This window comes from Giraffa tippelskirchi, chromosome 11, assembly GCF_054371585.1.
Source record: "Giraffa tippelskirchi isolate mGirTip1 chromosome 11, T2T-mGirTip1v1.2.pri, whole genome shotgun sequence".
Classification (NCBI taxonomy): domain Eukaryota; kingdom Metazoa; phylum Chordata; class Mammalia; order Artiodactyla; family Giraffidae; genus Giraffa; species Giraffa tippelskirchi.
Window position 1 is genome coordinate 136,373,986 of NC_137285.1, and position 12,679 is coordinate 136,386,664.

Sequence of the window (12,679 nt, forward strand, 5' to 3'; positions counted from 1 at the left end):
AAGTCAGACACGACTGAGTGACTTTCACTTTCAAGGTATCTCACAGGCTACTGCCACCCAACTACAGATGATTTTATGAACAAGGGCTCAAGATCACCACTTCAAGTGATGAAGCAAGCAACCAAAGCCGTAAACCAAAGTGCATGAAGAGGCTCAGAACTCTTGCGAGGTTTCTAAAGCCAAGTGATGCCCAGCAGTTTCTAAATCAGAAAGGTATGACTACAGAGTTGGGGGAGGGAAAGGCTCCCATGCGGCCCTGAAACTGACTGTATCCTCAGCTCTGAGCAGCATTTTCAAAGCCATTGATTCATCCAGAACTGGCCTGTGGCATCTTTTTCTTGCTGTTGCATCACTCATTCCTTCCTCTGCCCACTTCACACCTCAGTTCTTATTATCTTAAGGTTCTCACCAAGGTCTGCTCTCTACTCCACAAACAAGCTCATCCACAGCACTAATATACCCTGATCTCAGTCTGTGTAACTGCACACTCCTGCTTCCAAATCACCTGGCCTGCCTGAAACAACATGGATTCCCTGGACCTACCACATACCGACTGAGTTAGAATTTCCTAGAGCTAGCCTTGGGGCATTTATACCTCAAACAAGTTCCCCAGGTCATTCTGATGTGTTTAGAGATCAGTGTTTTCAGCAATAATAACTTATCTGCAATGGCTGAAATACAGATATTCCTTGGTTAGTCTTTGGAAACCATTTCCTTTATTTAGCTGCAACTTATTCAAGGCTTCTAGTTTTAACCCACTAAAATGATTAACTGGGGCCTTTCAAGGACAGGACAGATGGTGGGCCAGATGCTTGGAGTGGATAGAGGTAAGTGGAGGTACTTTCTCAGTCCTGCCCTGAAGTCACTCTGGTTCTGTCTCACACATTGCCAATAACAACACTGGTCTGCCAGTTTGGGGCAGATTTCAAGAGAACTCAAGATTTGGAAGAGCTTGTCAATAAAGATAAACATTCCAAAAATTACCCAAGGTGCTGTCCATATTCAGGGTAAGGAAGAAACACAAATCTCCATTTTCCCATTTTACTTTGGGAGAGGTTCTGGCTATCCAAAAAGTCACTTTTGCTGAGAGTTACCATATGGGGGTTAGAACTTTTTATCAGGATAGAGTGAAAGTCAGTTCATGGAGCTTCCAGGCTCAATTATATCACTAGTGCCTAACATTGTTGTTGGCAGAGAAGACATGCTCAAAAGTATTTTGGAAGTGAAAGAATGAATGGATGGATGGGTGGTTGGAGGTGGATGGATGGTGGTGGTAGTGGGTTAACTGATAGGGAGAATTGAAACAGTGAGGAGAGATTTCACTTCTTACTTTATGTTTCTATGGTGGTGAGACTATGATAAGTTTTACTTTCTATATGTTTTGCAGATTTTGAAAAAAAAAATGTTTTAAAGCACTCTGCAAAAAATGAGGATATGAAAATCACACTGAAATTAAGAGTTTTTCTTTCTTTCTTTTATGTGATGCAGAGGGCTTTGCAGGCTTCTTAAGGAATTCATGAGCACGGAGAAACAAAGGTTACGGATTGAATTGATAATAATGGTAATTACAATATAATAACAATATTGTGCCTACAAGTGTGCTAAGTCACTTCAGTCATGTCTAACTCTTTGCGACTCCATGGACTGTAGCCCACCAGGCTCCTCTGTCCCTGAGATTCTCCAGGCAAGAATACTGGAGTGGGTTGCCATGCCCTCCTCCAGAGGATCTTCCTGATCCAGGAATTGGACCCGCATCTCCTGTGCCTCTTGTGGACAGATTCTTACTGCTGGGCCGCCAGTTAAGACAAAGTAGCTCAGTCATGCCCGACTCTTTGTGACTCTATAGACTACACAGTGAACTGAACTGAGACTATACAGTCCATGGAATTCTCCAGGCCAGAACACTAGAGTGGGTAGCCTTTCCCTTCTCCAAGGGATGTTCCCAACTCAGGGATCAAACCCATGTCTCCCGCCTTGCAGTCAGGTTCTTTACCAGCTGAGCCACAAGGGAAGCCCACTGAGCCACCAGGGAAGCCCTAATGACAATACTAGTTCATCTAAAGTGCTTAGACAGGTCCCAGCACACAGGAACTGCTCCATAACTATTTGTCGCAATTTCACTCAATTCTCACAGCAACCCTGTGATGTGGATTCTATGACCAGTCCATCTCACAGGTCAAGATGAGGAGTATAGAGTGTATCTAATTTGCCTAACATCACTCAGCTCATAAGAGGGGGATCCCAGGTTCAGATAGAAGTTGAGTTTAATAACACTTCTCTATGATTCCCATTACTAACACCGTGCAACACTAGGCAAGCTAACCAATGTGCATGGTTTTCTCATCTGGAAAATGAGGCTTACCAAAGTACCTATTTTTGCTAGGTCTTCAGTTCAGTTCAGTCCCCCAGTCGTGTCCGACTCTTTGTGACCCCATGGACTGCAGCATGCTAGGCTTCCCTGTCCATCATCAACTCCCGGAGCCTACTCAAACTCACATCCCTCACATCTGTGATGCCATCCAATCATCTCATCCTCTGTTGTCCCCTTCTCCTCCTGCCTTCAATCTTTCCCAGCATCAGGGTCTCTTCAAATGAGTCAGTTCTTTGCATCAGGTGGCCAAAGTATTGGAGTTTCAGCTTCAGCATCAGTCCTTCCAATGAATATTCAGGACTGATTTCATTTAGGATGGACTGTTTGGATCTCCTTGCAGGCCAAGGGACTCTCAAGAGTCTTCTCCAACACCACAGTTCAAAAGCATTAATTCTTTGGCACTCAGCTTCTTTACAGTCCAACTCTTACATCCATACATGACTACTGGAAAAATCATAGCTTTGACTAGACAGACCTTTGTTGGTAAAGTAATGTCTCTGCTTTTTAATATGCTGTCTAGGATGGTCATAGATTTTCTTCTAAGGAGCAAGCATCTTTTAATTTCATGGCTGCAGTCACCATCTGCAGTGATTTTGGAGCCCCCCAAAATAAAGTCTCTCACTGTTTCCATTGTTTCCCTATCCATTTGCCATGGAGTGATGGGACCAGATGCCATGATCTTAGTTTTCTGAATGTTGAGTTTTAAGTCAACTTTTTTACTCTCCTCTTTCACTTTCATCAAGAGGCTCTTCAGTTCTTCTTCACTTTCTGCCATAAGGGGGGTGTCATCTGCATATCTGAGGTTATTGATATTTCTCCTGGCAATCTTGATTCCAGCTTGTGCTTCATCCAGCCCGGCATTTCTCATGATGTACTCTGCATATAAGTTAAATAAGCAGGGTGACAATATACAGCCTTGACATACTCCTTTCCCGATTTGGAACCAGTCTGTTGTTTCATGTCCAGTTTTAACTGCTGCTTCTTGACCTGCATAGAGATTTCTCAGGAGGCAGGTCAGGTGGTCTGGTACTCCTATCTCTTTGAGGATTTTCCACAGTTTATTGTGATCCACACAGTCAAAGACTTTGGTGTAGTCAATAAAGCAGAATTAGACGTTTCTCTTGAACTCTCTCACTTTTTCGATGATCCAGCAGATGTTGGCAATTTGATCCCTAGTTCCTCTGCCTTTTCTAAATTCAGCTTGAACGTCTGGAAGTTCATGGTTCATGTACTGTTAAAGCCTGGCTTGGAGAATTTTGAGCATTACTTTGCTAGCCTGTGAGATGAGTGCAATTGTGCGATAGTTTGAACATTCTTTGGCATTGCCTTTCTTTGGGATTGGAATGAAAACTGACCTTTTCCAGTCCTGTGGCCACTGCTGAGTTTTCCAGATTTGGTGGCATATTGAGTGCAGCACTTTCACTATGTCTTACTGTGACAAATAAAAGAGTCAATGCATGTAAAATATGGAAAAAGTATTAGGCATGTAGCAGGAATTTGGAAAATCTTAGTTATGACCTAAAATAATAATTATAATAATTATTACCTTCTCAATAATAGATACAGGAGAGTATTCGAAAAAGTGCTGAACATATAGCAAGAATTTAATAATTCTGTTATAATTTAATATCCTAGTGGCTCAGACAGTAAAGAATCTGCTTGTAATGCAGAAGACACGGGTTCCATCCCTGGGTTGGAAGATCCCCTGGAGAAGGAAATGGCAACCCACTCCATTATTCTTGCCTGAGAAATCCCATTGACAAAGGAGCCTGGTGGGCTATAGTCCACGTGGTCACAAAGAGTTGGACACAGCTGAGTGACTAACACATCACACGCTAGTATTGTTAGATTAATAGCAATGTCCTCAATCATGCTTTGTGCTATTATTACTACTCTTTTCTAAAATTTTTAAAAAACTTTTTATTTACATCGGAGTATAGCCGATTAACAATGTTGTGACAGTTTCAGATGGACCGCAAAGGGACTCAACCATATATATATACGTGTATCCATTCTCCTGCAAACTCCCCTCCCATCCAGGCTGCCACATAACACTGAGAAGAGTTCCCTGTGTATACAGTAGGACCTTGTTGGTTATTCATTTTAAATACAACAATGTGTACATGTCTATCCCAAAGTCTCTAACCATCTCTTGTCCCCATTCTTCCCCGGGGAACCATAAGTTCACTCTCTAAGGCTGTGAGTCTGTTTCTGTTCTGTAAATAGGTTCAATTGTATCATTTCTTTTTAGATTTCACATATAAGGGATGTCATATGATATTTCTCCTTTTCTGTCTGACTTACTTCACTCAGCATGACAATCCCTAGATCCATCCATATTACTACATATGGCATTATTTCATCCTCCTTAATGGCTAATATTCCATTGTGTATATGTACTATATCATCTTTGCTCATTCACCTGTCAATGGACATTTAGGTTGCTTCCATGTATTGGCTACTGTAAACAGTGCTGCAATGAACACTGGGGTTCATGTATCCTATTAGATCATGTTTTTGGGGGGTGTATGGCCAGGAGGGGGATTGTAGGGTCATATGGCAGCACTAGTTTGTTTTTTAACTATCATTACTATTCTTACTATCACATAGAGAAGACTACAAAAGAACTCTGATGATTTCAGCTTTGAGGATGTCAGTTAAGATGTGGTTGGCTGTTTTATCCAGAACCTTCTTATACACATCATTATCAACTGCTGGCAAGGCAGCTGAAGAATGAAGTAAATATGTAGGATTGACATCTCACATCATATGACACCCTCCAGAGTGTTGGGCTGGATGCGGTAACCAAACAGCTGTCAGAAACCATTCTATAGGCCTTGCTCCTGACTCACAATTGCTCTTCATCTACTGGGATATGATGCTAAATCTTTAGGAGCTCTGGTTTCAGTGAAGAGGAAACATTTTGATTCACACCCACTCCATCCCTGTGGAGAAGGGAGGCCACACTTTATCCCATGACTCATTTGATTTCCTAGAAGATTCCTTCTGCTTCAAGGGCTCAGTGGAAATGACACTGGCATGGATGAAGGAAGGAATTTTCATACATAACCCACATCATTGGCATCATAGTAAAGAAAACTGAGCTGCATATTTACAGTAAGGGTGCTCACTCTCCTAGGAATTCTAGGAAGTAAAGGCAGATCTTTAATGTTTAAAACTAAGAGGCCTGTTCTGCTTTGCATATTACCATTTATTAAACTCTCAGCAAGCTCAGAATGGATTCAAAAGACTATTTTTTTTTTTTTTTTTTGGCCGTGCACATGTGGGATCTTAGTTCCCCAACCAGGGATCGAACCTACGCCCTCTGCGTTGGAAGCACGGTGCCTTAACCACTGGACCACCAGAGAAGTCCTTAAAAGATATTTTAAAATATTTTTACAGCATGACATTGTGTGTGACTTTAAATCTTCACACAAAAGAAACATTTAGAAATCTAGCATTGCCTGGGAAGTTGAAGAATCAATACAATTATTGAAAAGAACACACTATTGTATGAGAATCTTTTCCGTGTTTCCAAAGTCAATAAAGCAATGATCAGAACAGACCAGAACTATTAAATACGATTCATGAAATCATGAGGAACATCTTGATCTGAGACCCTGGGGCTTTCAGATAGCCCACTTGTTCCTAAAGTTTTAGTAGGAATTTACTACAGGCACATCACTGTGCTTGGTGATAAAATACAAGTTGAGAACAGATTTTGCCCTTGTAAGGTAGGAAGTAAGGGCCAAGAAAAGGAAGAAGAGATGAAACAGGTGGAATTGCAGGCGAAGGGAAGTGGAGGAGGATTGGGGAGGCAGGTGTGGGGGACTGGAGAAGGCAGAGTGAGGGAATCTGTAACCCAGAATTCCCATGGCAAACAGAACCCACGTGTTGTTTGGTCAAGAGTAGTTTTACTTCATTCCCAGGTAGGCATACAGGACCATTGTAGGGATCTGAAATGAATACATGTAAAAATCGTTCTATCTGGTAGATACTGGACATGAGAAATTTCCAGTAACTGGAGGTGACACAGATCCCTTGTGAAGGAGAAGAAGCTTATGCTCTCCTGGCTACCCTAGATTTCAGAACCACTGACCATAAACACACATGAGATGAAGTGGAGACAATACCACTCACATGGTTCAAACAACAACAAAACCCCCACCCACGTACACACCAAAGACTTTGATATCAGTATAAACACCAGCTCTTCTTCTCCCGGCTATATCGTCTTAGGTAAGTTAATTCACCTCCATGAACCTTTTCCCATTGCCTTTTCTGTCAAATGGGAACCATAACATCATCTTTGCGGGGTTGTGGGGATTACACTTGAGAGGTATGAAGCACTCTCATGACTCTTGGCAGATAAAAGGAAAGCCATAAAGATCATGGTGATAATGACAATGTTAAAGAATCAAGATTTAGTGTCTCTGGACCACAGCTTTCTCTGCTGTAAAACTAGAGGGTGGAACCAGATTTCCAAGAGCATTTAATCCTGTGTGATGGCACTTTTTCTTGCATGGCCTGAGAACTGCCTCTTTTATTTATTTGTTTATTTATTTTCTGTATGAGTCATGAGAAGCCAGATATAAGAGGCATTTCATTTTGGACACCAGAATACTGGAGAAGTGATTCTTCCACACACCTGGGTCATGCCACATCCCTGGGATCTTGGCCCTTTCTTAGTGTAGTGTATCCTGATATTGCTCAGATTCACAATTACTGACTGATATTTCCAGTTTGTCTGGTCTTTGGTTTTTTGGGGTTTGTGTTTGTGTATGTGTGTGTGTGTGTGTTCTTTTCCTCCAGGGCAGAGATGGGTGGACTTTTTATGTAAGGGGTCAAACAGTAAACTTTTTAGGCTTTGCAGCTTACACAGTCTTGGTCACAACTACTCAACTCTGTCTTTTAGCACAAAAACAACCCTAGACAATACAAGAGCAAATAGGTAGGCTAGGTCCCAGCAAAACTATTTATGGGCACTGAATATGAATTTTGCATATCCACGTGTTATGAATATTACTATTCTTGATTTTTTTTTTCAGCAAAATGAAAACATAGAAAGAAAGTGAAGTCGCTCAGTCATGTCCGACTCTTTGCGACCCCATGGACTGTAGCCTATGAGGTCCTCCATCCATGGGACTTTCCAGGCAAGAATACTGGAGTGGTTGCCATTTCCTTCTCCAGGGATTGAACCCAGGTCTCCCGGCATTGTAGGCAGACGCTTTACCGTCTGAGCCAAAAACATAGAACCCATTCTTAACTCACAAGCCATACAAAACAAATAGCAGATAAGATCTGGCCCACAGGCTATATAGTTTTCCTGCTCATTTTCTATGAAAAGTTCCAAAAAAGAGATTTTCATTCCTTTTTTTCAAAGCCTTTCCAGAGAAATTTTTCCTTGGTTTATGTCTGCTCACTCTTTCCTGCTAGGAGGGTCTAGGGTCCTTCGGAGACCCCAAGACCACCTCACACCCCCACCATGATGATTTAAGAACAAATCCACTTACCACATGATCATGATCACTAACTTCATTACAATTTCATTCAAAATGTTGAAGAATTCCACCATCAACTTGGCCTGCTCACCCATCTTCCCCATGGCAATGCCAAAAGCAATGAAAAACCCTATCAGACCTGTTGGGTGAATCACAGGACACAAAAGGACAAATGATAAAATATGTGTTTTCTTCTTGCTCACAGCCATCCCCTGTGTATGCAGCCACATTCACACTATCAGCTACCCTATGAATTAAGCATTAAAAGACAAAAGTATTATGTCCCACACTGAAAATACCTTTCCCCTGCATAATTATGGCTTTCCTGAATAGTTTCCACATGAGCAAGTTGAACTGTAAGCAGGTTAGTTCCTTGGAGAAAATGAATTCATTTTCATTCCAAACTAAAAAGTACTCTCTTCTCTCTCTCTCCCCCTCACTTATGAAGTCATGTGTAAGCAGATTCCATTAGTACATAGATTAACGAAGGAAGGCTTGTTGGGACTTGGGGATTATCATGCAAACTTTGGAGCCAATATTAGAAGAGTAGAGGCCAATTAGCCAATTCAGTCTTTGCCAGGGTTACATCTATATTAGTTTGGTGTTATCCCAAATTAATGCATGGTTGGTATATGTTTCACTCTAGGAAAATCCTAAACATGAAATTATTTTTCTATTGCTAATTTGAGAAGGAGGAAGAAATCTTGAAAAATCAAAGGGAAAGCAATGAGAAATCCAAAACAGCTGGAAAACCCCAGATGACCCAGTTTGTTTGGATTTAACCTGTTAGTTATTAATTCATCATCATTTTTTCCATGGTCCAAACAGTTAGAATGCTTTCTTTTTTATTGTGTGTGCTTTTTTTTTCCAGGATCATAAAACTAGAATATACTCTTTGTTATTTCCTAGCCCCTTGGCCCTCTGCTCCTTTTACTTGATTTCACTTGACTTCCATCTAAGTGTAGCCGCACCCCAGCTCCCAGGGTCGATCTAATCCCAGGCCAGGAGGGTCTGAGGAACCCTGTCCCCACCTCTTGATGTCAGTGTCAAACTGCACTAAGTTCTGGACCAAGACCAACAGCCAACCTTGGGTCTTATTTCTGTGTTGCCTTTGCCTCATTCTCTGAGTATCTGTCCTGGAAACCTGCCTGATATGTTAGTTCCTCCAAGGCAAGACCCAGCTTTTCTCTCCCCAGAAAATTCCCTCTGCCATCACTCCCTCCACCCCTCTTCCTCAGCATCTCACCCTGGAGTCTCACCCAGACTCTCCCAGTGTCTGGGGTGCACTCCATGGCTAGCAGATGTCCCCATACTGCCTGTGGGGGGGGGTGTCTCTGGATTTCTGATAACCAGTCATCATGTGCCCCTCAATTACCAATCTGTGATTGCCAATCTTGGTGGTCCAATGCTAATGACCTGCATGGACTATAAATCAATGTCATTGTTCCCTTGGCAACGGGCCCTTGCTTGCCCATCTGACTTTTTTTCTGCCCTGCAGTATGGGCCATCCACTCTTCCCTCTCTCTCCCTCCTCTTCCCTACACCCACTCTGTCCCAGTTTGGCAGACTTTATTTCTAGCCCCTCCCTATTATATCCAGTTTCCTATAGTGTCCATTTATGCCCACAGTCTTGAGCCATATCAAGGTAAATTATAGCATTATGATTTGATCCTCTTAGGGGAAAATTCTTTCTGTCCAAACTTCTGAATTTACCTTTTCCGTAGTTACCAAAACCATTCACTCCTCATACCAAGTACACATCAACCCAGATTGCTCAACTATCCTTTACTGGACCCTCTCTTCTTCAGCAAAAAGAATCTAGCACTTGCACTGAAATTTTTAATCCATGATATTTAATATTTCCCCCTTTCAGCTCTTAGCCAGAAAGATTAACTAGTGACTTACAAGTCAGTTTTGGCCATAAATGCAAAGGCTTAATGAGAATTAGCGTGACCTAGAATTAGAGTGACCTAGTTCTGCAGTAACAGAGGAAATCAAATTTAGGCTCATCTCAAGCCCACAGAGAGGAGTTTTCTAGGTGTGTGGTGAGTAATAATCTGTGAATATCATGGCTGAGAATAGCTAGTGTCACGTGGTTAATTCCATTTGGAAATTTTAAGAGAAAATGCCCAAGTCTCAAGGTCCCAAAGAACTAGAATAAAATAGCATCCCTGGTAGGGTCAGCAGAAACTGTCCATCTCCATGAGTATAAGAGAGAGAGATGTTGAAAGGAGCAGTCTCTCAAAGGAGTTGACTTAAGTGGTTGGGATTGAATTGAAGTGGAGCCCGGAGTAATCTGGAGGTTTGGGGAGTAGAGAAATGAGTCTTTAAAGAAGTGGGAGGCTGGAACCAGAGTTTTTATCTTCACTATTGCAATGCTTGATCCTTGGGACTTTCCAAAGCCAAAAAACAAACCAAAGCCAAAAAAAAAAAAAAAGCCACTATCTCTGCCTTGGAAGACCACGGAAAGAACCTTATTTCAGCCATGATTTGTAAATGGGAAGTTTCTCAACAGTCTAACTTCCCTTAGCTTTCCAGGGCCTCAATCTACACTTAGAAACCCATGGTCAGCCTGTCATTCCCCTCTGTAAACACTGCCTCATTGAACTCACTCACTGGAACAGCCAGTGTTTCATTTGAACAAAGCCCTCTTAGACTTGGTCACTGAGGCTGAGCGAGTCGTGAATGGTGTTGAAACTCCCCAATATAGCCAAAGGTCATGTGACTTCCCAGAATCCACCAAGATGCTGGAAATGACCACAAAAAGTCTTCTGAATGATTCACTCCAGAGCTCTGACCCCATTACTCATGGCCACAGCACAAAATGGTGGGGCCATGTTGACCGTAGGTCGTGTGTGGACAAGGGGAGTTGGGAATGCCTGAAAGGTCACAGATATCTGGACAGTGGCAAAGAAGAGCCACTCAAGGTTGGATTCGAAGGGTATTTGCAAACCCTCCTCCTCAGAGGAACTCTCCCACTTTCTCCTTCCTTCTCTTGCCTCCCACTGATTGTCAACAATATTTATTGATCTTCTGTTGCCTGGCAACCTGGTCTGCTTATCTCTTCTCTCACTCTCACTTCCTGCCAGGTCAAAGAAAAAGACACTTTTTAGTGGTGGGCAATCTTGCTGAGACAACCATTCTGGATAAGTAAGGAGTACGGTTTCCAAATTTAGAAAAAAAAGAAAGGACTCCCAGATAACATCTGAATTTCAGATAAAGAATGCATTTTTTAAATACAAGTATATCCAGTGTAATATTTGGGACATAACCCTGTAACATTGTCTGTTGTTTATCTGACACCCCTACCAAAGAGACAGGGGCATTTGATCTCCTAGATGACAAAGTGAGCTCAATCTTTTCTAAAGAGCTCTCATTCAAATCCTTAGCAAGCTCACTCTGCATGGATCAGCATATTTCTTCCACATAGATTTCCCATTTCTCGTACCTTATGACCAAATGCCCCTCTGTCTTGGCTTGGGGACACCATTCTAGCAGTGGACTGGGTTATGGTGGGAAGAATGGACCCAGGGGGTGGGTGGGGACTAAGTTGATTAAACTGGAGTCACCCCCATGATGGGAGTCTCTACCCTCTGTGGGTTTTTTCCTACGGAGCAGCTCGCCTTTAATGATGAGAGCAGCTCACACGATAAAGCACACGGCACGTACCGCTGGGCCCATGTGCACAATCTCATTGAATCCTCACAATGATCTACAATAGAAAGGCCAACTCCATGCCCGCTTTACAGATGAATCTTGACACATAGAGCCATCTGTCCACACTTAGATAACCAGTGAATGGTCCATAAGGGATCCAAACAGGATCCAAACTGGTCCAACTGCAGAGTCCAAGAACCCCTGTGATGGCATGCTCAGAAGGTTCCACACTTGGGGAAAGGGCTCCCTGGAATCCCAGAAAGTTAAAACAAAAGCTTCTCCTTTTGAGAAGCTCCTTTTAGCACCAATGCCAACACTTTCCACTTCTAAAAGCACTGCCTTTGTTTACAGACTGTGAGGACTGGGGTGGGACAGCTCCGATGCCTACACAGTCCTGGGACTCACACAAGGGTGGCTGGAAGAGAAAGAAATGAAAGACTTGGATGTGTAACCTCATGAAATGGAGAGTCAGAGAAAGTGACTGGCCCACACCAGGCAGAAAGTCGGGGGAAGTGCCCCGTGAGTGTCAGTCCCTTCTCCTTCTCCGACTCCAGCCTCCACATCCCCGCGTGGTATTGCTGCTGCCTTCTCCCTTGCCCTTCATCTCAACGCTCAGTCCCAGTTACCCTCAAATCGCTCCCGAGAAAGCCTCTTGCTCCACCTACAGGACAGCAGGGCGACTGGCTTTCTGAGAAGGAAACCAGGAGGCCCTGGTGCTGCCCAGTGGGGAAGGCTGGCCACGTGGCCCCGGCAGAGGTGTCTCCTGCAAGGCGATGACGACAAGGGTACTCACCTAAGACATTCATGCCGTCCTTGAACTCCAGGCCCTTCTTGATAACCACCTGGGTCTCCTCCGGAGTCTCGGTCACAGTCTCGTTCAACAGCGAGAGGACAGCGTTGGTGGCATTGCTGTCTTCGTCTGATGGGGGGGCCACCAGGACTTTCTTCGTCACTGTTTGAATCTAATGCGGTGGGGGAGAAAACATAAAAACGAGACGTTTCCTGTTAAAATCACCAAAATCCTAGTCAATTATGTGTTTTTAAATTTCCAATAGGTCAAAAATAATTAAGAAATGTCAAAACGAGATTATAAAATTGGGGAATATTTTATGTCTGTGTTTGACTGAGTGATGCTTTAAGGCACAAATAC

General features: G+C 42.9%; 1 protein-coding gene across 3 annotated transcripts in view; it reads right to left on the reverse strand.

Annotated features, from left to right (window-relative positions):
- SLC1A2 (solute carrier family 1 member 2) overlaps positions 1-12,679 on the reverse strand; it is a 150,164-nt gene that overhangs the window by 31,200 nt on the left and 106,285 nt on the right. For all 3 annotated transcript variants that reach the window (XR_014069583.1, XM_081544845.1, XM_081544846.1), the window contains exons 5-6: positions 12,323-12,491; positions 7,885-8,011 (exon numbers count right to left, since the gene is read on the reverse strand). Coding sequence is in view for 2 of the 3 variants with exons in the window: in XM_081544845.1 (XP_081400971.1) it covers positions 7,885-8,011; positions 12,323-12,491 (296 nt within the window). In the remaining variant the exon portion in view is untranslated. The remainder of the gene's footprint in view (positions 1-7,884; positions 8,012-12,322; positions 12,492-12,679) is intronic.